The 23970-nt window shown below is 50.2% G+C and overlaps 1 protein-coding gene across 3 annotated transcripts in view; it reads right to left on the bottom strand.

Annotated features, from left to right (window-relative positions):
* Ddr (discoidin domain-containing receptor 2) overlaps window positions 1-23970 on the bottom strand; it is a 723836-nt gene that overhangs the window by 112629 nt on the left and 587237 nt on the right. For all 3 annotated transcript variants that reach the window (XM_055062865.2, XM_055062867.2, XM_050195290.3), the window contains one exon: window positions 11677-11876. In XM_055062865.2, coding sequence (XP_054918840.2) covers window positions 11677-11782 — 106 coding nt within the window. In that variant the 5' untranslated portion in view covers window positions 11783-11876. The remainder of the gene's footprint in view (window positions 1-11676; window positions 11877-23970) is intronic.

The following is a 23970-nucleotide window of genomic DNA, read 5'->3' as shown; positions in this document are numbered from 1 at the left end:
CCTGGCTCGGATCACTACCCCTCCCCGCTCGCAGACCGGGCCTTGCTACCCTCCACCATCACCAACCGAGCTCGCGCGCGCGCTCGGCGCGTTCAACGCGCCAGACAGCGGGGACAACCCGGGGTTCCCGTGCAGACAATGGTTACCGCCGCGCGAGCAGAGAGATATTACCGAGGAGATGTTCCAAGACTGGAAGCCTCCGTCGTGCAAGGACAGAAAAGAAGGAGGAAAACGGAGCGAGGAAGAAAAAGAAGAGAGGATGGAATATCTCGGAGTCGTGGTGGATGGCCATGTCTGTGACGCTCATTTTTATTTTCTTTCTTTTTTTTTCACCCTTATTGCCTCGTCGTTTATTTTCTCCTTTTCTCCTTGTGCTTCGATGTATCGTTTGCTGTTTATTGCTTGCTTGTCTCTTTTTCAACGATCCAGCCGGGAAAGGGCAGAACGGGACCGATCGTCATTTGTGTGTGTGCTGTTGGCAGACTATTATAGCGTGCGTCGGAGGGGTTCCCGCGAAGGGGACGAATGGAAATCATAAGACGAATGCAAGAAAGGGGGGGGGGGGAGAGGGCGTCTGCGATGGCGCCGCCGCACTGCCTCGCTTTCCGTTGTCGTTGCTCCGCTATTTTCTCCACCGCCATTCTGAACGACAAAAATAAAGTAAAAACAAATAAAAGAAAGTGCAGCAAAGATTACAGAGTATCAGAACCTTTCTGGCCCTGCATATGACTGAGTCATGGAGACGTATGCATTTTTCCACTTCCGGCCAATCGCTGCTTCCTTCTCAATATGTCGCCGCTTCCTCATGGTGCTGCAAGCTGCTGGCACTAAACCAACGTTGCCGGAAATGGTTCGCGCAGCAAATAACTTGAAAGTCAACTTTGTTATGCCTTGACCGACTAGCCAGAAAAAAGATGAGGCTGGGTTGGGGCGAGCAGCCCCGCATCGCTATACAACACGATCCTAATTCACTCAACAGCCAAATTTGCTTACGCGTGATCCGTTCTGCCTGCTCCATCGCGAACGACTGTTTTTCTAGCAAGGGGGCTTCGAGTGCATCTTGGCATGGCCCGAACAACCTCGAGCTTTTCGGATGTCGCTCAGGATCGTCGCTCATCCAATCCTCTGAACGGTTGAAACTTCAGCATACTCAGGTGCATAAAGATGGATAAAATAATTCATTAGCTCCTGCATTCATCATATCTGACTCGAAGCTGCAGAGCGATCATTTAAATTATCCCGAATGACGTATTCTACCACAGCCCACCATTTTGCTACTCTCCTTGCGTTGCGCTTCATAGGTTCAGTAAGGGCTGCACCAAAATGGATCATATTCAGCGATTTCTAGACGGACAGTAACCAATGTTTTTCATTGTTCGTGAGTTTCTTGATTTCTTATTTGCCCTGGGATGGGAGTAATAGTCGGTGCCTTCCAAAACCCCAAGCCTCTCTTTTAAGTTCATATATTTAAAAACAAGCACATCCTATATCACTCGTTTGACTCTTCATAGGCAATTAATATATACCGTGTGTGTCTGCACAAGCTATTACGCAAAGGATGTTCGCAACAGATCAACTGTAAACCTGACAGCCGTTGCCTATTATCCAATATTTTCTTGACATAAAAGAAAAGTATTTTCAAAACAGTCGTTAGACGCACCGCGCCGCATGACAAGACTATTGAAGAGGCAAACGAGATGCCCGCGGAAAAGATAATCGAAAGAAAAGTACAAGAATGTGGACGACCAGTAACAAGAAGCTAACGACAAAAAAAAAAAAAAAATGAACCACACATGTTCGCACGCACGTCAAATGGATACTAAACAACCGCACCGACAACCTTCCATCAAATCGAGTAGAGTAAGGCTGTTACAGCAAAATATAAACGCAATGAAAAACCAAAAGGAAAGGCAAAAAAAGCCCGAAGAGAGAGCGTTCAGAGTAGAACCCTTATGGAGAACGACGTTCCCGCCGCCCAAGATCCATTAGGAAAAGGTTTAATACGAGGGGAGGGGGGGGTCGGCGCGCACCGGCGGTATAAAATCGATCGGCCGAATCGCAACCTAGCGTTTGCAGAAATTGCCCCGCCGGGCTAACTGGCGTCTCAGTCTGGCGCTGCCGATGTATACACCGCCAGCCTAATGGAAGCCTGCGGTGGTAGCCATGCAGCGGCGATATGTCGGAACACCAGCGCTGGCGCGGCGCCGCGGTGGTTGCGGTGTGCGGCGCACAAATTTTTAGACACGCGGAAAGCAGATTAACACGGTCCTCCCAAACAGTGCGTGTGTTTTCAGCTAGCCATTCCAGTACGAATAAACTTTCTTCCCCCTTTCCTTTAAAAAAATATGTACCACGCATCTGTGTTTAGGCGCATGATATGCTCACGAAGACGGCTTTGGTGTTTTTCTCCGTCAGTGCTACAACTGCAAGGCACGAACCGCTTGAGAGCTCAGAGCTCTACTGCCGAGGGAACAGGTCAGGAGTAAGCGCCCTTCGTCTCCCGGTATCCGTTAAAATGTTTCTGATTTAAAGCTTGCCAGGAGTAAGTTTTGAATGTTTGGCATATGGCTAACCCTTACCGCCTGCAGGAATGCGCACACCGTATAGACACACAGTGCACGGCAGGGAAGTGGCGGACAAGCAACGGTGCTTATCTGCACCCTCAACCTCGTGCCATACGCGAAGCCCATCTAGCTCTCTTGAGTTACATTGCAGCAGCGCCAACTGATGGCATGAGCTGATTCGGCAGCAGACAATCGTACGATGTCATCTAGAAATGGAGAACCTATACGAAATGGTGTGTTTTATAACTGTCGCTAAAGTTGCTCAGACGGTGCCATAAGATCGGTGAGGAGTGGTCCGTGTGCACCTATCGTTCTAAATATTACAACCTCGCTGCCTTTCCTTTTCTCTCTCTCTCTCCCTTTCTCAAAGTACAAAAAATATTCCTTTGAGCATATACCAGAAAGCCCCAAGTTTATTTGCCACCTACAGTGCGCTCCATTAATTCTTTCTTTGTTGCGAATCAATGCCCCCTACTTTTTTATAAGCGCTGTTTCTCTTGCTAGGAACCGCGCAGCTTTTATTTCTTTTGATCTAGCAGAGGAAAAATGATCTTGCCATTAACGGTTTCTTATAAATACGGCAGCTCTCATAACATCATTTGGGAAACAAGTGATGTATTGCAGGGATCCCTCCGACACATCACAAAGAAGGCGCACACGGATCAAATGTTCACTGGGTTTGAAGACGAGGCAGAAAGTGGCTTGCGAACTGCTGAGCCAGAGTTGCTTAACTATGATTAAGATTCGTGACACTTTTGCGCAGTTTGTAGTTAAAGAATGCTGCAGAAGACTCGTGACGCCGTAACCGGCTGTTTACATGTACCTTCGATCGGGTGCAACGTGAATTATTCAACAACCGATTACTGCCCAACCATAATGTCTTATATGAGATGTGATGATGTACAAAGCAGTTGGTCAACAGACGAACGTTTTCATTTAGAACGCAGTCCCTTCTACCCTTCGCAATGCCATCTATACGTGATGGCTGCCATTTTTTCACACCACTGTACGAGTCCGACGATGGTGAAGCGCAGTCGTTCGATATAAGTACCACCACTGACCCCGCAGCTCTCGTAATCTATAGCGCCATCTTTCGCCAAGCGCGAAGTTTTAATCACTTTAAGGACGGACACTTTGAAGGAACACGGTGCGCGAGGGAAAAGGGGGACCGTGAATCCTGACAGCCTGTTGTGTAGCGGGCCCATGCTGGGCCTTCCGCTATAGACGGCAAGGAAGGACGCACGCACGCGTACGCCAAAGCGCAGTTGTAGGGACACGGCGCACTTAGTGCGACAAGCGCAGTTAGGAGCGCACTAAGCGGCGCTAGCGCGACAATGTACCCGAGGGAAAAGTGCAAGACGGCTGCGGCGTGTACACGGTCAACAGCGACTCGCCAAGGCGGCACTCCCCGATATTGCGCGGCGTTCCCAGTTGTGGAATGGGCTCATCGTCCCCTCCCTGTCCCTGCTGTGCTCCCCACCAGGCGGCATAACACCGGGGGTCGCCGTCGCTTGGGCGACGCCCCTCTCTTTCTCTGTCGGCATGCTCGCGCGTCTGAAAATTAACGGATCGCGACCGCCCGGCGCTTAGCGACGCTTTTGGCGGACGCGGCGGCTTCGAGGAGCCCCGTGCCAGCTCGAGCTAATTGTCGAGAGGGGGGGCTCGAATCGGCAGATGTGCGGAAATGCATTACATCGAGCCGTCGCCGGCGTGGCTGCGCCTTCCGCGGAGTGGGCGCTCTCGCTGCTGTGACGGCATCCGCAGCCGCTTTGCACCCGCCGCGCGCCCCCTCTGGGCACGAATGGAGTAATGCTCGTGCAGCGATGGTCGCCGAGCTTCTGGACGACAAGAGGGGGTGGGAAGTGGTACATACTCCGCTGGGCAAGTTATGCATACTACGTTCAGTCGTACTAAGCAGCGCGCGTTACAGCGCGGTGCAAACCTTCGCGCACTCGCCGGTTCGTTGGGTGCAGCGCACGGACCAGCGTTTTCTGTATACCGCCAGCGCTCTGTGATGCGGTACGGGCGCAATTTACTCCTCGAAATGCAGTCTAGCTTCGTTCGTGTGCATTTCATCTACCTGACGGCGCACAGAGTTGAGACACACTCGGACGAGAGGCGCGCGCCTTCCAACTCCCTATACGGCCCCCTCTATTCGGCGTTTCTACGTGCGCGCTTCGAGAAGGCGGTTACAAAAGCACGTATCCCTCGAGTATCGACAGCGCGGGGTGGAATGCGTGTGCATACGCAAGCAACGGACGAACTGGTGGTGTCGCTTTGAACGTCTCAAGGATTGGCGTGCATTTACTTCTTTCAGCAAATCTGCAAGTGTTTCTGTGTGCTACAGGGTGCTTCTGCTTAATGTAAGCAGAAGCACTCTCCCTCGTGTAATGTCTCAAGAAGAGACCTTTGAGGAAATAAATAAAAAAATGGGCGGCGGGAGTACTGTTATTAAATGGAACACGTCTTTGAAACATTACTTGTCATATCCCCTCCCTCCCTCCTTTATCGTGTGTATGTGATTTTCCTTTAGACGTGCCGGACGAAGAAAACCTCTGAATTATTTTAGCAGAACTACACAATTATAGCAGACTTAACTAACCCGCCACCGACTAGAGGCTTGGCACCTGTATTAGGCAGCGCATCTGAAGTAAGATGCCGTGCGCGTCACAGTGCGCTCGTATTACTTCTCACCGAGAAACGAAAACATTGCGAATTCTTCACGGATGTTGTCGATAGTTGAGGCCACAGGTACTATACCGCTGCAAGCCTTGAAGCTATGCACGTGAATGTGACGTGCGAAGGCGGGGGAAGAGAAAGTTACGAAATTATCGAGACCCATGAATATCTCGGCGAAATTTCTAAGTGAAACTTCATGGCAACGAGAAATTAATCAGGTTTTACGAATTGGCGTTTACGTGCACTACTGCATATAAATGATAACGCCGCACAATGTAGCACAACAACAGACAATGCAGCAGGCCAATTTTTCACACATCTGCGGTGCTTTAACACAGAGCCCGTATTCTCGCAATCAACAACCTATACTCAGCGGCCGTTGCTCGTTACGCTGAAGGGTTCACAATCCATTTAGTTCAGTTACCACGACTGCGCTTTGATATAATTGTCTGCTCGCGTATCTTGGCCGAAATCGAGATGTTAAACAATTGCCCAACACCTAAGTACATGACTTATTGCGCAAATGACGAAAATGTAACGTTAAAACCCGACGATCGTATCACGCGGTTGTACACATCCAGGTGTGACACCCTGTGCCTGGTAATGTCGCGTGCAGCCGTCATAAACGCTTGATCGTTCGGTCGTCATAAAAATGATAGGGTTTACTAAAGACTAAAGTTATATATAAAGGCTGCATGTATGGTACACATACACATCATGAGTGAAACAACTCTACATGACTCACATCTTCGAGTAAAGATGCTGTTTTACAACTTATTCAATAGATGCAGATAGTACACGAAGTTGGATGCCACGCGGCAGAAATACTTTCGTGCTACTCTGTCATATACCTATGCTATAGACTTACACGTGTACCACCGTTGAGCGTCAGAGCCACGCCGGGCACCTCTATCCGATATAAAACGAAATTTGTATGCTTGTTTGTTTGTTTGTTTGTTTGTTTGTGTTTGTTTGTTTGTTTGTTTGTTTGTTTGTTTGTTTGTTTGTTTGTTTGTTTGTTCGTTCGGATACCATGCGATGATGGGCGCATGTGGCTTCATAAGGAAGTTCCCGTGAGTTGACAGCCGCGCGGAGGCAGCCGTTCTTCTCCTTCGAGAAATGGGATCCGCAATGTTGCCACTTCCCTGTTGCTCCAATTAAAATCGCGAGCACGGAGTCTCGCTCGCCGCTATCCTTTTCTCCTCGGTGCCCCCCCCCCCTCCCATCATTCGAAGGCGGCTAGACACCGCGGGAAGGGACGCGGGCGGCTCGGACCCCGAGGCGGCATTTGTCTGGCGGGGGCTTCCTCAAAATAGACCCCCGCTGAGCGTGTCTAATTGGACGTCGGCTTCGCGCCCCAACGCGAACCACAGAAAGTCCCCGTGGCCGTGCACACTGAGCTTCTTTCTCGGAGGGGATATTTTGCGCCGGCGCGCGCTCCTGAATCACATCTGCCGCACGAGAAGCGCCGCCTTTCCTTGAAAAAAGGGCCGCGCGGGCTGCAGAAGAAAGAAAATGAGACCTTTCTTGTGCGCCGCCTCTCTTGCGCCGCTACTCGCCACCGCGGCGGTTCCCAACGTCCTCTTTGTGAGACGCGCAATGCAGAAGCGGCAACAAGAAAGTTTCCTCGCACCAAGGCTGGGGGAAACCCGCTGAAACTGGTGCAAGTTTGTTTGGGGAAGCGAGACGCCGCGAAGCGCGAATCCGTGGGAAAGAAACCGGGGGCTTGAACGGGCGACCCACGTTATGGCAGTACGCAGCCGTCGTGCGCTTAGATTCGCGACCGCAAATGAGTTAAAGCCAATATTAACATCGCGGAGGATCGCGACAAGCAATGTGCTCATGGCGGCCAACAGCAACCTCGGCGGCAAGTGGGCTGGCGAACACACGACCCGCTACACTGCCGCCCTTCATGTGCCGCTTAAATATATTAACCCTCTGTCGGCCCACGGTGAAAAGCAGGTGAGCCAGTGTGCGGTGGTACAGGGGGTTGGGATACCGCGTCTCCGTTTGCCTTCGGCGGCAGACGCTGACGTAGGGCTACCGTCGCCGGCACCAAGCAAAACACGCGCTTTCTCCAAAAGAAAACGCATCGCTTCAGAAGTCAATTGCTTCCTTTCAGGCGCTCACGTTGTCCCTAATTTCGCTACAGTATATCCGCACGGGAAGCTTCCTCTTGCCGCCTGCCACGGCAAAAAATAATTCGCTGCATGGCGAGTTCCGACGGATTATTTTCCTCGCCGTTCGGTTACATGACCGGGCGACATGACCGTCGGCATGGTCGGCCGCGATACGAAAGTGGTGCGAGCGCCGCACGGGGCTGGCCGACGGCCGTTGCCCGTCGGGCGGCAGGCCGGTGCGAGCGATGCGGACGTCGTTTTCTCGAGCACGGTGCTCCTTTGTTGGCGCCCGTCGTCGTCTCCTTTTCGTCGTAGTCGGCGGCGCGGGGCGATACGGGCCGAGCTGATCACGAACATCCGGTGGGACGCTTCCGCCGCCTGCGTCTCTCCAGCTCTTGGCGGCGGCTCCTCCCAGGCCGTCAAAGAGGGGGCGCGCGTCTCCGCAAAAGGCGCGCCGTGCGGCAACACTCGCATGTCTGTTTGGACGCGCACACGCTTACTCACATCCTGACGTCTCATTGAGCTCGAGAATCGCACTGGGCTTGGCGAGTACGGCCTGCCCGAACCAAACCCTTCTTTATGTTTGCCGGTTCTTTTCGATCGAAGCAGACGCCGTGGGGGGGTGAACGTCCCGCACACTATGCAGATGAAGAAGCTGGGCCGCCCCTTGCCCCCTCCCTGTAAAGGACGCCGATCCAGTGCCGGGACCAGACAGCCACGCACTCCGCGTCATTAAAACGCTCTCGTCACCAGAGAGCCTGGTGGCACAGTCGGCTGATCAAAATCGCGGTTTCCGGTCCGAGGCGCGGTTCGCATGCGTTATTTAACTTTCTCTTCGAGACTTCGCGCTGAACCGAATGATTTGTGGCTGGCAGCTGGGGAAGTCGAAGTCGTTACGAGTGCGAAACTCGCAGTATTGACGCCCCGATGGGTACGGGAATAGGGCAAATGCGCCATTTGTGGGATACTAAAGAGAACTCGCGTGATTTTGAAATATATATACTTATACATCGAAGCCCTTGGTGACCTTGTGAGATGCGGAGTTCTAGCGAATACGCAGTCGTGAGGTAACAGGTATATGCCACATAGGGGCGCTTGGACTCGGCAAAAAGGCCTGTGCGCTCTATTATAAATAGAGTGTGGTAGGAGTTTCCAACCACGCCAAGTTCGTCATGGTCATTATAATGAAATTCAAGGAACACATAAATACTCGAACAACATGTCAGATGATTTCTTTGCAGTCACCGACCGAGCTTTTTCCGTACTGATTGCTTTTTCTACAAGCTAACCATATATCTGACGGCAGGTGCAGACATGCTTACATGTATTACCCGTCTTTAATGATAGCCAACATCGGACTCTGAGGAATCGGTCGAAGAGAAAAAACAAAACAAAAAGAGCTGTACGGCCTGGTCATTTTAAAAGTGACGGTGCTTTCCTCTCTTGAAACCGTACTAATTCAAGGCATAAGCGCGTAGCTAGTTAGGAGTAATTTTTCGCTCCAATCACAAATAAAAGAGATACAAGTCCTCCTAACATTGCGTTTACCTCTGTAAACCTACCCACCATTTAAATCCGTAGAAGGTAGCCTATAAATTCAATAAATCATCTGAAGTAAATCATCATCTTGTTACCCCGCACGTTGCTATAACGAGTACCGTGTGCTCGAACGCTGGCCAGAGAAGAAATGTAAGTAAATTCTTGTGAATATGGGCCTTGTCACCGAATTCCCAGAGCATTTCATTCCTACATAAGATCTGTTGGTGTTCGGAAGGCTGACATCGCTAACAGTACTATATATGTTTGCAATTCGAATCTTCAGCGCTCGTCCATACAACTCCCGCATACGAACCATATTGTTGTCAGTACATAGGGGCTCTAGTTCGGACACAGTAAATTGCATTATCTCTAGTCTGTTCAGATTCGCATTTTGACAAACCAATCGGCGTAGCGGTTGTTTTGGCGGTGCTTAAATTTCTAGAATAACTTTGTATTTGGATCCATAGAAACGCAGGACGATCACTACATTGGTCTGGCCTGAGAGCCAAGCATGCCTCGGATTAAGAGGTTGTAGTTACCTGCTTTTGTGCCTCAGCGACTGATATGCTAAAGGCGAGGTGTCAAGAGCTCGATTCCTGACCCCAGCAGCTTCCTCCCACATGGAAGGCAGAATGCAAGAATGCCCGTATACTTGCGTATAGCTGAACCGTAAAGAACTTCACGTGATAATTAAGCAATCCAGCGCCCTCATTATGGCATCTCAAATCGCTCTTGCGTAGTTTTTGGACGTTTAATAGAACTGATTTTTATACTTACTATTGCTACAGCATCAGTAAAAAACAAGCTGACGCGTCCTTTCGAAAAAAGCGCGCTGGCACGCAGCTCTTATATATGCCGTACCGCTCTCATAAATTCGTAACGTCGTAACGTCCCCAGGTCATGAGACTATAAGCAAGAATATATATAGCAGGCCAAGCGGAAGCTATACTATCATAAATCAGTGTTAGGTTGCGGCCGAAAATAAAACACCTCGAGTACGCCTTGGCCCATAAGCACCGGTTGAAATGCCGTTCTCCTCTCGCTTGGCAGAAATCACAACGTGCGGGCGGGCTCTCATAGAACAGCAACTTATGTTGTTGTAGATCGGTGCCAACAAACGCATCCACGTACTGTACGTATACGCACACACAGGTGCACTTAAACAGATACACCTGCAGAGGATTGTTTAATTTCGAATCCTCCCAGCGCGTGAGGTCGCTCTATATTTAAATCCACTATACTGGCTGCGGCGATATCGCGCGTATGCTATTCATCATTGTCGCGCTGACGCGGCTTTCTTCATTTTGCAAGCCACTGGTGCGGGTTGCTTCTCGGTAGAGCGTGGGCAGCCGGCCACCAGCGCTCTTTTCTCACGGGAAGGGGCCGCAGCCGTGGGCCCGATGTCCAAAAAGGCTCAGCCCATGTGTCTTGGTGGCATCCCCCCAACCCGCAGTGATCCTATCGTCGAGCCTTCCGAGAAGCTAGGCGTCGCACCGTCTTGTATGGCGGCAGAAACGGCGCAAACATCAGCCAACTGCCGCTCCGCAGCCGCTGCTGATGATCGCTTCTCGATGCTAACGGACGATAACAAAATGACGCACTGACAGAGCGAGAGGGAGGGCGCTCGTGGGGCAACCTCGTGAGCCACGGCTGAGACGGCGAAGAAGAGGAGGGCTGCTTACACAATTAGCTGCGATCAAGTTTCCAGAGCCTGCTGGAGTTGCACGCATATTGTTGTAATCTCCGCTGTGACTAAGACGCGCGGCCTGCGGGGCTTCTTGCACGGCGTCGCACGCGAAAAGGCGGCTGTCACGGGATGAAATTTTAAACCCCCTCCATGCACGACTGCGAGACAGTTGATGTCGGGGACATTTCGCCGCTAGACCGGTCGTGTGGATAACGACCTTGGCTGCGCTCAACCGAGCTTCCCAGCGCTTTATAGAAACGATTTATCAATTTTGGCAGTGGACTGCTTGAAGATATGTCCTGTCTGTATTCATGCGGAACCAAAATAGCTCGTGCATCCGCTAAATACGCGCTTGATTCTAATAAGTGCAAAATTTATTTTCTCGCGTACCGCAAGAAATGATCCTTTCTTGCTGTAAGCAAGAAGAGAATCAAAGACAGAGCGTATATGGTTCATTTAAATGTACCTGCTCGTTCACTTCACCGGAAGTAGCGCGCGAATGAGCAGTACGTAACGTTCACATCAAAGGCTCTGGTCGCTTTATCTTTACAAAACATTGGCAGTAATTCCAGACCTTTAGGTACAACTTACTGAAACGTCGTAATCTTAAGTAACGAAAATAGTTTGCGTATGATGTTCGCCAAGGTCATTTACAATGAAATTTGCGCTCTTGATAAACTTAGCTAAGGAATTGTCCTCCTCGACCTATCGAGGGCCTGAGTATGGAACCGCAATTGCAAATATGGAGTAACTCAAGGGAAATGTAGCAAGAGCACGTCGTAATTATGTGTACACGCTTTACCGATGGAAGAGGATTAAGGGTTTGGTATAAGGGGAAGTAAATAACCACGTGAGGGCAAACACGCACGCCAGGCCGTGCCTCCGATAACGTGGCCTGGAAGAAAGTTTGCGTGCATGAACCGTTTGCGGACACGTGCAAATGGCGAAGAAATTCGCGAATGAGCGCGTTTAAAGCACGCGAGAGAACCGCGTGGAGAAACCTGCGCTGCCCAGCGCACTCGCATGTTTCTGCCACGCGTCTCCCATGGACACGCGTGGAAACCCTCGGCGCTCCGTCCCGGCTTACCCCAGTCGAAGGCCCTGCTCGGTCGGGCCGGTAGCAGCAGGGCGCCGACGCAGAGGGAGAGCAGCCGCAGCAGCGGCCACCGTGCTCGCCGCGGCGACGACGGCATCGCTGTCCCGAACGCACGCGTCAGCCTCGTCGCGGTCGCCTCACGTCATCGGTGGCCGCATGACAAGCAGCGACACTCCATCGCGTGGGGCCTCCTGAAAGAAGAAGAAAGGTTGAGAACAGGTTTCAGCACACAATTCTTGGTCAATCCCCCAGTGAGGGTATGAGCCATAATATGAGGCCATCATCATCATCATCATCATCATCATCATCATCATCATGTTTCAGTATTTGCTCCACGCGCTGAAATCTGCGACCCAGTTTGCTCAGTTCATTAAGACAGGAAGAGAAACATTCAGAAAGTAGAGTTCTCCTCATGGACAATGGCAATTACACTAACGGAAAGGTTTCCCCACGTACGAGACGCGATCAATTAAAACGTCGTTCGTGTGTCGACGTTAACAAGGGTGAAGAGGTGCATCAGGCAATGCAGTAGTTTTAAAGGGGCATTAAAGAAAAGTGTGTACTTAGCTAGGTTGTCTCATAACTAAGTTTATGGAATGCCACATCGCTGGTATTTACACGCAGTGGAGACGGCGAGAGAGAGATCTTGACTCTAATGAGGAACTGGAAATGTTAGCCTGGCGGAGGGACTGGCATGTTATTGCGTAAAATTTACAAAGAGAGCTTAACTCTTCGTTTTCTCCGCTAATAATCCAAGTATTTACGCGGAACAAGTGGTGAGATGGTTGCAAAAGAACTAACATTTCCGTCCCCCAGTCATGCTTTCTTGCCCTCGGTAGTGTTCTTTTAGTGAATGTAATATACATTTCAAAAAAAAAAAAAGAAAGAAATAACACTTAAGAGCTCCTTGCAGGAAGTGTGCAGACATTCAGACGTGTGTTGTGCTGCTTGAATTGACGGCCTTCTTGAAAATAACTCTGATTTCTTCTCGAATAATTCGACTATCGCAGCTACGACGTCCAGATCGCATTGCAATTGTTGCCACTTCGAGTCGTTCATTACAAGTCCAGATGTATGAAAGTCACATGGGGACAAATCCAACATGCAAAGGAGAATGACGCGAAGCATCCTAAATTTTCTAGGTTGGTGCATCTTCAAAAACTGTTGCTACATGCAGAGAAGCGTAGTCGTGCAATGGAGTCCCAGGATATTAAATTACGATAAGTAAGCCGGCTCTATTTCACGGCATTGTGCAACTTGCAGTTATCTGCATTGATATTCTTGTCAGCACGCTTCCGTTGTTCCGAAATGAAGTACCACTCGCCTAGCGGCCTCATTGAACAGATTCTCAACATCCCCCCCCCCCCCTCCAACCATGCTTTCTGTGCTGTCAACACAAAAATAGTCGAGCAGCCGATATAACGAGTGACTGCTCAATCGCACTTCAATCTGCGCGAATTAGGAACAGGTGCAGCGTCGCTTGGATCTTCGAGCGATCGTGAACGCAATGCTGCTAAGGGGTTCATTTGTCACGCCTCACAGAAAAGGTTTCCTGACTGTTGTTGTTGCTGCTGTTGTTGTTGTTGTAGTCAATAGTGATGAAAATTATAAAATGAACAAAAATATAGAACTACTTGTCACCGTATGGTGGCGGCTACTCCTACCTCCATAGCAATGAATGTGAAAGTAAATGCAGTAACAAAATAAAGACAGTTTAAAGCAGAAATCCGTGGTTACGATTCCCCAGTTTACTTCAGCGACTAAGAATTATATATATATATATATGGGCTGCCTTCCCCGCCAAAAATACAAAAAGAAAAAAAAAAGGAAGAAATAAATTATTGCGCGGCAGCCTGGATAGCGAGAAAACAGTTTGTTGATGATTCGAAGAGGCAATTACAAGAGAAAAGAAACCGAATCTCTAGAGTTTCCTTTTTTATATTTTTTATTTATTATCTTTTTTTTTTCCTGAGCCCACTTGTTTCCGTTGACCCGTCGTGGTAGCCCAGTGGCTATAGCGTTGCTCTGCTCAGCTCGAGGTCGCCGCGGGTTTAATCCTGGCCGCGGCGGGCGCATCCCGATGGGGGTGGAATGAAAGAAAAATGCGTCCGTGTACCGCGCATTGGTAGCGCGTTAAAGCACCCCAGGCGGTCAAAATTATTCCGGAGCTCCCCACTGTGGCGTGCGTCATAATCAGATCGGGGGGTTTGGCAAGTAAAACCCTTAAATTTAAGAATTTTTTCTTTTCTTTATTTCCGTTTCCTGACGAAAATTTTCTGATAGCGAAAGGCCGCCCCTTTATTGCTCGAGAAGCAAAAGAAAAGCTCAAAACATGGGGACATTTAAAAAAAAAACAAAACAAGAAGAAGCAAAAAAAACCATGCACAAGAGAGAGAGAGAGAGAGAGAAAGGAAAGGCAAAAGAAAGACAGGGAGTTAACCAGAGATTACGTCCGGTTGGCTACCCTGTACTGGGGGGGGGGGGGGGGGGCAAGGGGATGCGATAGATGAGAGAGAGAAGGATTAAAAAAAAAGAAAAAGCTACACACACACGCACGTACACACAAACTGTTTGTGTGAGCACTGTCATATGCAAAGGCGATAAAACACGCCCGGGTCAACCAAAACACAATGACTAAATTGCAGGATTATGCAACTCTAAGTGACGTTTTCATGTGAAAGTATACAGCCCCGAAAAAAAAAATTTCAACTTCCGGCGAAAATTTATCCAGCAGCCAAAGATGGGCGTTGTGGCGCACTCTTTCCTCTGTTTCAGGACACATAGGCGATGGCTGCGATCACAATGGTGTTCTCAGTCTGAATATCAACGAAAGGCTCGCCACGCAGGCGAAGATCATCGCTCCGCGCATGCTGATACATAGAAAAGAAACCGTGTCCCGCTTGAGCCGCTCGTCCTGTGCGTCGACATCTTTTTATTTTTTCGCGTGTAACGAGCGTTATCGTTTTCGATTAGCATGTTAAGATAACTCCCGCAGGGCGGCTCGGGTTTCGCACAATTTACGAGCTAATCACCGAACCGCGAGCGGTCCACACTCGTGACAAGATCGCCGCGCATCGATCCGACCTGGTCGTCGTGGGTGATCTCCGTGTACCCCTTTTCTTTTTTTCTCCAGTCGGCAAGCAACTTTCATAGAACGCTGGTGGAGTTATTATGCAGCGCCTTCTTCTCTGTACTTCTAACTCGAGTCAGCGCTCGTTTTCTTTCTTTTTCTCTCTCTCCTCATAATCTCTTTCTTTCCACTGTGCCACGCTTCGGATTCTCTGCCGGGGGAAAGCAGCGTTCACTCGTCGCACCCCTGTCTTATCCGCGGATAACACGAGGCGGGGCGCCGGCGGTCGTTTATTATGCGGCTTGAGAAATGCGGGCCCGACTGGAATCCGACGTGTGGGTCCCGGCTAGGCGCTCACTCGCAGGGTGCTGCATCCACGACGTAGCGGAAAGAGAGTGAAAGATATAGAGGGGGGGGGGGGTCCGCAGTGAGAGAAGGGGAGGGCGCTTCGACATCGGCAAACTGAGTCGCGCCACCGGAGCCGGCGGCGACTTAGGCCCCGTCGCAGGACAGCCGCCGAAGGCGACTGCGACGGGACGTCCTGCACGCTGTGGTCCCGGCGATCCCCCTAAATATAGAACTCGAAAAGAAGGGCTCGCGCATCGCGCTGTACATTCGCCCGGCACTGTCGCCATGAGCGTCGCCGCCGCCGCTGCTGCTGTGTGGGTGCGACGGACCTTCGGGAGACCCTCTGAAGTTTCACTTCTTTCTCTAGCCGTTTCGCCTCAATTCTTCTCCTTCTTTTTCTCATTTTCTTTCTTTTCTTTTCCGTGGCTCGCCTATAAACATTGGCTCGCCCTCGGCGTCTCCTTCGGCGCACCCATATATCCGCGGCGACGTGCACGGATATCTCGAGTGTCAATACCCGCCGGCGCGCTTATGAAAATATCCGAGCGCCAGCCGTCTCTGAGCAGAGATCGCGAACTCCGACGGGGCTGCTGTGAATGACTTCCTCACCCCGCGCCGCCGAGTGACAGACATGCAGGACGAATACGGAGCGAGGGGTTCAGGCGCTCTCCACTGCCTTCCATATCGCGGTCTGGTGCGGTGCTTTTCTGACGGTACGCCGTATATACCTGGAGAGTAACAGAGGAAGATGGCAGTATTGTGAAGGCTCGTTTTTCTCCCTGCTCGTTCTTATTTTCTTCTTCTTCTCTTTTTTCTTTTTGTTCCTGCGCACCGTCTATGAGAACTCGCACATGCTGCCACTTCACTTTATTGTTGTCAATGGCGCATACGGCCATTCACCTCCGCGAAATGTGTGCATGCAACGCTTCACTATAGCACGCGCTCATTCAATGCGAGGAAAAAGGTCCTTGCTTTCTGCTGTCTGGGCGACTCATTATGTGTAAGCGAAGATACTACCTGTACAACAAAATAATAATAATAGTGGAACAGTCTTTTTAATCATTTTTCAGAAGGCCCAACAGCGTAATATTCCTCATCATTATCTACATTTATACTCTATTGATGTACATCAATGACTAGATTTTACCATTGCATATCACCTGGTTCTTGCATTTCTTTTGTTTGTTTTCTTGTTCTTGTTAAAAAGAATTGTCTAGTCCTCCCCCCCCCCCCCCCCACACACATAATACTCTTACATTGAGCCCGTGAAATTTTTGTAAATAAAACAAATAAAACTGTTACCTCGAAAAAGAAAAAAGACTACTGAGCTCAAGCAATAACAACACTGACCAAACATTTTGTTCGCTCCTGCAGATGCATGCGAGATCACTGCCCGCCGGTATTCAATGATGTTCTACGGTATTAAAATCTCAGACTTCGTTGCGTCTCAAATGACCTGCGTGGACGTCAAGCCCGTGAAAGCGCTCCAGCAATCAGGAGATTTGGAACGGACATTTGCCCTATATTCCTGTGAATGTCTCCTTCTGTGGTGGGTGTCTATTTGTGCAGTTCATCACGTTGACGAAAAGGCCCCAACTATAGCCCGCTAAGACGTCCAAGCGAAGCTCATGCTTTGGCAACCTTGACACGCGGCTACGCAGCGGGCGCGTTACATGGAGTCACAGGATAGTACGACACAACTTCAGACATAATGTAACGAAAATATGTCGCACGCAGGAAGCAAAATTAGAGCAATGACAGCTGCTCCGGGCACAAATTCATCCCCTGAAATCCTCTCGTGTACCAATTTTTTTTCTTTCTTCAAGCCCTGTCCCGCCTGACGTAGGGACAATATAATGGCATTCTTGAACTCAAAATTAATTTCGCCATACCATAATAATACTCTTCCGTATCCGAATGTTTGAGATGAATGTAACACATTGTTCAACGTAATTTATTCACAGCGCCATGAGCAAACGCGTCACATCAGTTTCAAAAACACAGCGCATATGCAAAGCTATAATAATATGCTTCCGAACACAACCACATTCGCACTAATTGCAAGGCTTAACAGTTACACAAATCGTCATTTATTGATTCTAAGCATCATAAGCTCGAGAGCCTTGCCGAGCTGACTTCGTATATTAAGGTGTGACTGTTCGCGTCGAAGGTTATCGGCGCCGTTCAAGGCAGACCATACAGGGATTTAACGCTTTAATTTTAAACGATAAAACGAAGAAGAAGAAAACATGGGCTCACTGAAGTCATTCTAACACAAATGTGCATGAGAACTACATGTAGTGTAGCACAGACGTAGCGATCATAATATTACAATATTCAAGTTTATCGCTAATGCCGCTATTAAGTTTTGATGCTGCGGTGTTTCAGTGGCGTTGCACTCCCAATTGTTAAATATATTACGAAGCATTTATAAGCCTTCTTCAAGCAGTATCACTTTCAAATAACACGTGGCTACTGATTGACGCTAATCATAGCTCACGGTTCACTAATGCCACACTGTGTACGTAATCATCGCGGCGCCTTTCTATAAACGTCAAGTGATTCAAAACAAGAACACAACTATGGAAGTGTGCATGACGCAAAAGTGCCCCCTGTTAGATACGGGACCTTTTCCTGAGCCTACTTCGAGTTCTCCAGACCACATCGAATCGCGTCACACCTAATTAAGGAATGCAGAAGCACATCTACCACGTTCCCGAGGCGCAGCACGTCCGAAGAAGTTGGCGTCCCCCACCTCGTGCACCGCATGTGGAGCTATTCACTGCTTGACTCTTCCCGAAAGTGTAGCGGGAGCCTGGCACGGTTCCAGGCAACGTGGGTCCCGAGCAAAGCTGCTTTGCGGCTCTGAAAGGTCGCTCGAGAAAAAACCGCCTGCCCCCGCTGTGCGCTTGCAAGCCGCGAGGCAAGACGGCTGTAATGCACCATGAAGCCCTGGCAGCAACCCCCCTATCCGCCTTTGTGACGGCAGTTGCAGACCAGGAAGGCAATATCGCAGAGAAGTACTCCCTCGGACAGGTGGAGACAATGGAGCGACCCTCTGCGCCGGGTGTGACTTACATTCGCACGGGCGCCTACCATTGGCCGAAAATGACGCCACCTGAGCGGGCTCGCCGATTGGCCGAACGGGACGTTACTTCGAGACACCGAACGGGTTAAAAGCCAGAGACCGGGAGCAGCAAGGGGGCATTCCTTCATTCATCTCTTTCGAGCTTCTTGCCACGGGCCTCAGCGTCCCAGTTGCTGCCGGCCAGTAATGACTTCATGACTGTTAATTTCTTTGTACTCTCACTGTAAATAATGTAAATAAACCTCCAGTTTTCATCTCAAAGTCCTCCTCAACCTCGGCCAACTCCCGCGCCCAACGGCAAGGTCCAAAATCTGGGGGACAGCAATTGGGATTGTCCTCCACATCCAACACCCCTTACAGAAAGGAAGCTATCAAGGCCGAAAAATGACTGTTAAATCACGCAGCGCTGAAGCAGATGAGGTGGGCGATCATATATATACACCGTGATATTCGTTTCATGACACCTCAGCCCCGCCCATGCCATCCTTCTATATTTCGATAGTTTGGCCAGCAGCACAAAATGGGTTGTGTGCCGACACTATAGTATGCATATCATCCGGCTTTCTTTATTAAAGTCCAGCAGGGTTCTAGGATGTGGGGCAGAGGAACCACGGATGATGGTCCGCGAGGGGTGGAGAGCTAGACATGTCAGAATGAAACGTTGTCAAGAGAGTCCGTTAAGTAGCAACCATGCGCTGGCTTACTCGGTGCCTTGAGATTCCTTTATATGACCGATATTGAGAATGCACTGTAAAGCGTACCGGCTAACTTTGGAGTAAAAGAGCAGAACAGAACATCGTAACTGAAGTCAAGTTGCTTCACCTAGTCGTGCGACGGAAAGATTCACAGACGTGTACGCACGTATGTAGGTGTTTTCAAGGGGCCTGCGAAAGCACGTTCCAGTACTGCGCTCTCGGACGATCGGGTCGCACTTAATGAGCACCTCGTTCGCTTGCCCGTCGTACGCGCATTAAAGAAAACTGCCCTGCAGCACGGTGGAGTAGAAGCGCTGTACATACCGGAGCCCAAAAAGAAGAAAAGCAATGAACGGACGGGAGACGAGCGAGGCTATAGGGCAAGAAGTCGTCGACGGTTAAAAATGTACGTAAAAGAAAAAGGAAGGTCAACCTAGTCGCTTCTTGAGAAAAATAAAAGCTGAAATTGCGGAGGGTGGACCCATCTGTCGAAACTTGAAGCCACTAACTGGATCGGACAGCAGCGACCGACGTGAGGTCCCTGCTGAATGTCGCGCGCCGACAGGATCACTGACGGCGACGACGGGGGCTCGAGCGGCGGCGGCCACCGGGGAGGTCCGTACGTGAGGAGCGTCGTCGAGAAGAACGATTCGTCCCGAGCGGCTTCCGAAGCCGACCGGTCGGCCGACAATTAGACGGCGCTGGAGCAGCGCCGGACGCGACCGCAACAACCGCAAGGTTCGCGCCACCGCACAGCGTCCCGGTAGCCTCTCGTGTCTTTTATCTCTCATTGGTTCAAGTTTTTTTTTTTTTTTTTTGGCGCGAGAAAGCTGGGGTACGCGACATTAAGAAGGGGGCAGTGCGTGCCCCGCTGCCGGCACCGGCCGTTTAGGACACGGCATGGTCGTGCTTCGCCCCGGGCAATGTGCCGATGGCTTCCGAGGTATTGGCGATGGAGGGGCGACGTTCGGGGGAAGAACCTGGTGCCCGATTCGCTACGATGCTTCGCCTGGCTCGCACCCGATGTCACGTGTATATATATATATTTTTTATAAGCGGCGTGCAGGTTCTTTCTTCCATTTTCATTTGGTTATTTCTGCCTCAGCTACACACGCGGGCTAAGACGAGGGAGGAGGGAATACAGTTGCGGATGCGCGCCACCGTGAGGTGATGTGGAAGAGCCTCGGCATGTCTTAAAACGAGATCCGTTTGTGCCGTGCCGCCCACCGAACGCGTGTCCCCGGAATATGTCAAATGCGCACCGCAAGGAACCGTGGCCCCGATCACAACTCACTCCCTACGTCCGCCATACACCGAAAAGAACGTTTTAGCAAGCGCCGCTTGGTAGAAACGATACGCGGAGCAGCAGGTATCGGTTCAAACTATATGTTATTCGTGATCTAAGAATAACAATATTGCAGACAATAATAATAAAAAAGAATGTAACCAGAACCACGACAGCCAGAAGACGACGACGACCTCGGAGCGCGGGTATACAGCAGAAAGAAGCGGCAGCACCGCTTCTATACAGAACCACCACGACGCAAGGAAAGCCTCGCGAGTTAGCTTCTCTGGACTTTCAACTTTTCAAAGTCGCTGGCGCTGCCGATACACGTTCGATCGTGATTCGGACTCGCTCGCTCGGCGTATATAGGAAGAAGATCAAAGAGGCGCGTGGGAGGACGGGTGGCCATGCTGCCGCCGGCTCCAGCACGCGCGGCATTGAGTTACCAGCTTCTACAGGCTTCCCTCGACGACCCCCATCCGCCCCCACCACGCCCCTCCAAAAGAAAGGGGACACACGAGGTTGGGGGGGGGGGGGGGGCGGTGAGGCAGAAAGAGAGAGAGACGGTTAGAAGCTGAAGCCAGCGAGCCCGCGTGTCTAGCCAGCGCGCATGGTGGGGAAGTTTTTAAGCCCCGGTGACATTTGATAGCTGCGCCGCACAGCACGGCACCGCTGAAATATGGCATCGCTCGTCGTCGTCGGGAACCGAGTCGAGGGAGACGTGAAAGGCGAATAAAACACGCCGACATAAATCGGCCACGACCGTCGGGAGAGATACGAGGCCCGCGACTCCAGCGCGGTGCATACCTACTGCTCAAGCTCGAGACGTCATGTCGGCAGAAGGAGACAGCGGGAGAAGAAAAAAAGAGGCAGAAAAAAAAAATCTGGAGCGAATGGAAGGAGCGGAGAGGAAGAAACGAGAGGGTGAATAGAGACGAAAGAGAGAGCCATATACAAACGCTCATGATAAGCTGTCTGCCGGGGGAATACGATAGGCTTCAGAATGCCTGCAGGTGGCTGTCACAAAACTGAAGGATACTCATAAACAGGGCTGCTGCGGCGACAGGGATCGTGCATGTGGCGTCTGGAATGACTTTCGAAACGTCGTTAAGAAAATCTGTCGAAGGCTTCGGCACTCGGTGCAGTTGGCTTTGGCCTGAGGAAGCCAAACTGTCTCAACATAACTTATCTATAGTTTGCGAAGCACGCCCTGACGCCAGAAAATAGTAGCGACGCCGGTCGCCAGCAGGTGGTTGCGAGCAAAGTGGAATCCGCCGGTGCAGCGTTCTGTTAATTGTGGTGGCGCCATGACAGTGATTTTTCACCGCAATAAAGAAGAGCATGCTGCGTGAAGCTGTCGAAAAGAGAGCACAAATTCACGCGTACGTCAGACCAGCTAAATAGAAAGCTCCAACGAAAGCACCTGAACAAAGCGCAGTGTGTTGGTGCATTCCATTTGCACTTCCTGCACAGTATGCGTAATATCCTGTCACACACACTTCCGGCAAGATGTATTAAGCTCAGTGCTTGACAAACAAAACTGCGCCCGCAGATTACCGTATCAGCATTGCTAACAGCTGCGATGAAACTTTACGATATCTCTGCCACTGTATTTCCCCATACACTCGTTTGCATAAATGTCGCTGCAGTCGACCAGCAGTCAAACTATGTGCCTTTACACGAGGCAGACCTATAGTTAGCTCGAGTGATGCGGTACTTAGCTGCAGATCACGCTACTTCTGAACTTAATCCTGTCAGTCAATGGACCTGCAAGTTCTTTATTTCCAAGTTTACCCATTCATTTTCAAGACGCAGCCAAGCGCTGGGCTAAGCCGACCAGATGCCGCGCCGCTCTCTCCGTTAAGTCAGTGCGCTCCGAACGACGCGCCTCATCAGCTACAGAGCGCGGAGCCCGTAGTTCGGCGCGAAGCATGCGCCGGACCAATCTGCCACGGCCATCTGTCGCTTGTCCGTGGGTCTCTCTCTCCTCTAAAGTGGGTTTGGTTTCGGATTGCCGCGCCGCGCGGCCCCTTCAGTTCGCGTCCGCTTCACGGCGCCTTCCTGCATGCCGAGGCAACCTTATGGAAATCGGGTCGGGAAGCGAGGAGTGATCTCATTCGTCTGCGGCTGCACGCGCACTTACCGCATTTGCCGCCCTTTAGTGGGCTAACGCGGAAAATCGGAACCGCCACGTTAATGCCACTATACAGAGAAATTGAACAGGAATCCCTTCAACCACTGGGTTCACCAGTGCGCCAACTGCGTGGTTTGATGGTCTACGCTGACTACCGCTCACTGAACGCCCGCAGGTGCTTTCCTGAAATACAAAGCGCCTGCCTATGTTCCAGCTCTGCCACAAAAGAAACATCAAAACCGTTATTCGATTCAGTTTATTTAACATCGTTACATGATTTCAGGAGAGCAATGTCCATTTTTAGGCGACAAAAGCCCTACTACCCTTCTTGAAGTCGACTGGACTGTACACGAACACTTGTGACTGTCAGCTAACCTTCCTCTGCAAGTGTGGTAACACTGACTGCGTCTTTCTGATCTTTCCTATATTTACTTTCTTTCATCTATCTTTCCTCTTTCCCAAGTGTAAGGTAGCCAACATGGCGCATCCTTGGTTAACTTCCCTGCCCTTTCCTTGTTTTCCATCTTTTTCTCTCTAAGGAATGGATATTACGGCTATCAATAGGATCCCCGCTCCCAACACGCCAGTTACATCAAATATATACGTGACTTGGCGTCATGAAGTCGTTGAAGTTATTGATATCTTTGGATAATAGATTAGAGTTGATTGTTTGGTGGTCATCTTAAGTTTTGGGCCTGATCTACTAAACCGCGGTGCATGAACCGGACGTAATATAAACATGCTTCCCTTGTAAAAGCTTTCCGTATCTTTGAATCGCTTCTTCAAGACGATGCCAAAAGCGAAGACGTTTAACGCCATATACAGGTATAAAATAAGGCGACTCGATCGTTACTTAACGCCTCAAATGTGCCTCTTTTGTTCTCATCAGAACATTCGACTGATTGATTTATTGATTGACTAACCACCCGTCCGACATTAGCCGTGGTGTAATTCTAAAAACATTACTATGGCTACTGCAGTTGAAGAATTGCTACATGCCATACTGCGCCATGGAATGAAACATGACCATGACAGTACTTACTTCACCAATTATTATTATTATTATTATTATTACTATTATTAAGAATTCGGTAAATTTGCGTTTATTACAGAAGGCACTTGCTGCAATCTGAAGGCTAACCCTGCTCCAGAATCCTCAATGAATGGTTTCCTTCCCATTGTATTTCACTCAACGCAAAATTTGTACTCGGACTTCTATGAAATTATAGGAAGTTTGAGATCGTATTCAACGCTTCCTTTGTCCTCGTCCGCAACACACGCCTTAAGAATGGGAAGCAACTGACGTCTATCAACGTAGCACACTCGGCCCGAGCCAGTTGTAGCTCGGAAAACTCAGCACACGACCACGTCGAGCTTGTGGCGGCGGAAGGGTGCGCTCCACGGAAGGCCCATTTCCGTTTGCGCGAGAGGCCCAGCCCCTCGGCCTTACTTATGGTGCCTCGACCACGCGTTGCCAGTTGCACCGGTCGCCATGGTGACTGCCATGCGGACAGGCTCGATGAAAGTGGCAGGCTAAGTCACGGGCAATGACGCTGGCCCCACGCTTTTGTTTCAAACAGCACCGCCCGTTGGACTGAACCGTTACTGGGGCTTCTGTATTGCAGTCTCCTGACGCTGAGCACTAAGCGACAAGGATCAGGCATT

Source organism: Dermacentor andersoni, chromosome 1, assembly GCF_023375885.2.
Source record: "Dermacentor andersoni chromosome 1, qqDerAnde1_hic_scaffold, whole genome shotgun sequence".
In the NCBI taxonomy this organism is placed as follows: domain Eukaryota; kingdom Metazoa; phylum Arthropoda; class Arachnida; order Ixodida; family Ixodidae; genus Dermacentor; species Dermacentor andersoni.
This window is presented reverse-complemented; position numbering and strand designations above follow the sequence as displayed.